Here is a 4,578-nt window from a genome sequence, read left to right on the forward strand (position 1 = left end):
GGAGGAGGACGACACAATGTGTCACAACAGACGATCGAAATGGACTTCATTGAGTAGTGTCAAAGTTTTAAATTCTGCGAGGGCTTGTCGGGTCATCTAAGCCGCAACAACTTTCTCTAGCGACGTAGTCATTTTTCATGTTTGTTCTCGAATTTAAAATCATAATATTGGGTTGTTAAGTCGTTAGGCTGCTTGTTGTGGAAAGACGCCCAAGGCGTTTTCATGTCATGTAGGCATGTTAACGCCCGAATACCACCGCGCTTGAAGCAAATGGGGTGTTAAAAGGCGGGTTAGTTAACATATTAACGTCTTCAATGCAAAATTTGATGGGATCCATCCGCAAATGCACTAATCAAGGTTTTTTTTCCCCTCTTTTCTTTAATCTTCTCTGGTTCATGATAATTAAAGGATGAGTTAGTTAAAACTCATTATTCATTAAAAACATGATTTAAAATCTATGTTAGCCACAACACATAGCCTTTTATAACCTATGTTAAAATCTATAATATAAGCGTATTACATAAGTAGGTTTGTGCTCTTAACAAAAATATTAATCAGATAACTGGACATGCATACATATTCCATAATTAGATTTGTGCTTGCCGCGATGACGCGGTACATTAACGTGCATTCGGTTGGTAAAAGTTCGTTATGATACCGACAATAAGCTTAAAACATTAATTTGTCAACGTAGAAAACAATAATGACACCGGTATAACTTATAGTATAAAAAGCTAACGTATTAAAAAAAACAAATACAACTTATGATCAAAGCAACACAAATTTGGTTGATATCGGTTAGCTTCGTTATGAAATTGACACTAAACCTAAAGATTAAATTAGAACACGTATCAAATACTCGCATAACTTACTATACCAAAACATAACTCATTTAAAAATTTGTTTATTGGGTCAGCAAAACTCGGGCGTTACAACGGCAAGTAGACGTGAATTGAGTCGATTCCGGTTACGTTTGTTATGACACAAAAACTAAAACCAAACAAAACAATGGTTGGTACCCAGGCATTACGACAATGAGTAGATGCGAATTGAGTCGGTTTCGATTACGTTCGTTACGATATTTAACTAAAAAATATTCAAAATATTGTATGACGCGTCACAATTAAGCTGGTGCCGCCACATGAACCAGTGATGTTTGTTACTGTTGCAGAAAAAAATATGGTCGGTAAAACCCGGACATTACAACGAAGAGTCGATCTGAATTTTGGTTACGTTCGTTACGATATTGAAATTGAAATAAAAAAATGATTAAATTTAAAACTGGATGATGTGTCAGAAGTTGGTGTCGTCAAGTGGACCAATTACGGTCTTGCTACACCAAACTTCTCAAATGTAATATCTAGGCAAAAGATCTAATACAATAATACCTTAACGTACAATAGGTACGCGAATCTCATTTTTTCACGAATCGATCCATGAAATCACATCCCAACATCTCGGAATCGTCAATACATATCCAATTAATCATTGCTTCACCGAAATAACAGTTTTGGATCGTTAATCGATCAATTTTATATATTTTTTTTTCACGAAAACCGTTTTTGAGCGTTTTAGTTTTTGGTTGAGCGTTTTTTAGCGTTTTAGTATTTTTGACAGGGGTGGATTCAGTATTGAGTCAGGGGGAGCGTATGCACCCCCTCAAATTTGTATTTTCTTCTATAAACTTCTACTATATTAGGTTAAAAGACCCCAAATGCCCCATCCGGGTTTTTTGAGTGCCCCAAACCCAACTTTTCAAGCCAACTTTTCAAACGCACGTGTAGTTTTTCTTTAACAAAATAACAATTAAGTTTAGATTGTTATATTGTCTAACCACTTCATCAATTAGTTATTAATATAGTGATATATTTAATTAGTTTAATCGGACCATTATAAAAATTAGACCAAAATATGATATTATCTAGAGTATCATTTCTTTTTTATAATTCTATACTATTTAACTTTAATTTTTTTTATTTGTACATAAGAGCGTTTTGTGTTCTAACAATTATGCAAAGGTTTTTATCAACTGTGATATGTATTTTGTTATTGTGTTTTGGGGAAACTTTATTGGTTGCATTTCTATACGTGGTTTGTTTAATGTAATTTCATTTGACCTGACCCATTTTGGTTTAACCCGTTTTAGTTTTACTGACCCGTTCTATGTAGACCGTTTTTTGCACCCACCGGCAAAATTTTCTGGATCCGCCACTGACAGGGACGTAGCTTTGTTGGGGCCAGGGGTGGCCCCGGCCCCCTCCGTTTTTTTCACTCGGTAGTTTCATGTTATCCTTTTTCGGCCGAATGTTTTTATACATAGTGTAAATTTACCCGTTCTGACTGAAACTTTGAGCTCGGCCTCCTCCGTTTTTAGCTCGGTAGTGTAAATTTATTCTCTTTTTCCCTGAAAATTATTATACATAGTGAAACTTTACCCGTTTCCAACTGAAATTTTGAGCCCGACCTCCTCCGTTTTTTCGCTTGACAGTGTAAATTTATCATTTTTCAGCCGAAAATTTTTATACTTGTTTAAATTCACTCGTTTTCGACCGAAATTTTGAGGCCGCCCCCCTCTAGTGTATGAATTTTTTTATACATATTGAGTCCGGCCCCCTCGACGTTTATATCCAAGCTTCGCCACTGGCCACTGATTTTGTCTTCGAACGTCTCGCGTACCTCTTGTACATTAAGACATTATTGTACACTATCTCGACCCGTAATATCTAATAATAATAATAATTCTCCTAAAAACATTCGATAAAAACTAATAAATTTCGGACCATCGTCCGTGTACGGTCAACCGAATACCCAGTCAAACCCCCTTGACTCACTACACACCATCCACGTGTCACCAACTACATATCCATCAACGGTCCAGATTAAAACTCGTAACGGTATCTTAAAACAATAATAACTGAATTCAAACAGAATTACATTGACATTACCTCCAAAAATAACTGAAAATTGGAGAAACAAAAATGGTGGTGGAAGATGGAAGTCCGAAGAGCCCAGAGGCGAAGCTCGGGCTCGAAGTCGAAGACCTGTGGGACATTCAGGAGCCTCAGCTTTCTCCTACCGAGAAGCTTAACGCCTGTTTTGAAAGCATTCCGGTTTCTGAGTTTCCGCAAGCCTCGTCTTCGCAAGGTAGTATGATTATAATGTGTTTTAGATCATTTAATCGGAATTTATTACGCAATTTCATCGTTTAGATCATGTTTATGATTCATGTTTATGATAATATCTGTAAACAAACCAAACGTTTAGCAAATTGTTCGTGTCTTAACGCGCATAACAGGTTAGAGACGACTCGATTAACACAAGTATCCGATATGAAAATGACTTAACACCTGGCTTTGCTGGCTTGACAATGACAATTACACGTTTTGTGTACCAATAATGAGAAATGATGTACTCTAGCCTCCTAATTTTAATTATTTTTGAAAAAGTATAAATTGCATAGCAAGCTTTTTTTTCTTTTTTGCTTAACAGGTCTTATCGTGTCTAAACATGTGCCGAATTTGCCAACCCTAATTATAAATAGACGAACATTAATTATAAATAACGTTAAATTAATTAACTGAACCAACATTAACGAAATTCGTGTTCGTTTATTTATTTTTTGTAACTTGTTCGTATACGTTCGTTAATGTCCGTTCATTTACGTTTGTTTACGTTCTTCATTAAAGCCTTTTTATAATATTTTTACGTTTGTTTATGTTCATTTATGTTCGTGAACTTTGTAATGTGCTCGTTTGTGTTCATTTACGTTCATTTAGAAAGTTAACGAAAGGACATGAACAAATGAATTTCCTTAACAAACGAATGCGGATACGAAATTTCGTTCGGTTATGTGTCCGTGAACCATCAGTTTGTCTAATACAAGCTTAACGAAAGAACACAAACAAGGCTTCATTCGCTTAATTCACACAAACAAGCATCAGCAGAGAACGTGATCCTGATATACTTTTGATCGTTGTTGATTCTAGGCATTGTATGAATGATTAGATCTCTGATTCTTATTTTTGTATCCGTTGTTCAGTAATTGAGATCAAATCAGATGCTAGTCTAGGCGAAGCGGTTCAGTTGCTGTCCCAAAACAAAATCCTTAGTGCACCTGTTGTGGATGTTGATGCACCAGAAGATGCAAGTTGGATTGACAGATATCTTGGGATAGTAGAGTTTGCAGGCATTGTGGTCTGGATTCTGCGTCAGGTTCATACTTATTTCCTTATATCAAAGCTCAATAACTTAAAATGCATTAACAAAAGCTAAAAGTATGTAATATGTATGCAGTCAGAAAAGAAAGAGGGATTAGATTCAGCTGATGTATTTGCTAAAGCATTACAAGATTCCACCGGACCCGCTGTTGCAGCAGCAGCAAGCGGGATGTCTTCACCACGATACAGAAGTTCACAGCCCTGATCTCCTAAAACCGCTGGAAACTTTTTTGAATCGTTGACTTCTTCAGATTTCTATAAGAACACAAAGGTTTGATTCCAACCGATGGCGAAGATTGCTTAGGGCCTGGGGTCCCCCCCCCCCCCCCCCCCCCGGTTCTTTTACGCAGTAGTGTGAATT

General features: G+C 36.6%; 1 protein-coding gene across 1 annotated transcript; it reads left to right on the forward strand.

Moving 5' to 3' along the window:
• The first annotated feature begins 2,809 nt into the window (after positions 1-2,809).
• LOC143602164 (SNF1-related protein kinase regulatory subunit gamma-1-like) lies at positions 2,810-4,537 on the forward strand. The gene is made up of 3 exons (XM_077079370.1): positions 2,810-3,144; positions 4,040-4,212; positions 4,294-4,537. The coding sequence occupies exons 1-3, from the start codon at positions 2,979-2,981 to the stop codon at positions 4,420-4,422; spliced, it is 468 nt and encodes a 155-aa protein (XP_076935485.1). The 5' UTR covers positions 2,810-2,978; the 3' UTR covers positions 4,423-4,537.
• The last annotated feature ends 41 nt before the right edge of the window (positions 4,538-4,578 follow it).

Source organism: Bidens hawaiensis, unplaced genomic scaffold (genome assembly GCF_021521415.1).
Source record: "Bidens hawaiensis isolate Kalapana, Puna unplaced genomic scaffold, B.hawaiensis_p1.1 tig00058064_1, whole genome shotgun sequence".
NCBI classification, from domain to species: Eukaryota; Viridiplantae; Streptophyta; class Magnoliopsida; order Asterales; family Asteraceae; genus Bidens; species Bidens hawaiensis.

What these genes read in the sequence shown, in the direction of transcription:
- LOC143602164 (XM_077079370.1), top strand. Translation starts at nt 2,979, where the DNA reads ATGGTGGTGGAAGATGGAAGTCCGAAGAGCCCAGAGGCGAAGCTCGGG. An exon ending in GCAAGCCTCGTCTTCGCAAG is followed by an intron (nt 3,145 to 4,039) that starts GTAGTATGATTA and finishes TCCGTTGTTCAG; the next exon opens with TAATTGAGATCAAATCAGAT. An exon ending in TGGTCTGGATTCTGCGTCAG is followed by an intron (nt 4,213 to 4,293) that starts GTTCATACTTAT and finishes ATATGTATGCAG; the next exon opens with TCAGAAAAGAAAGAGGGATT.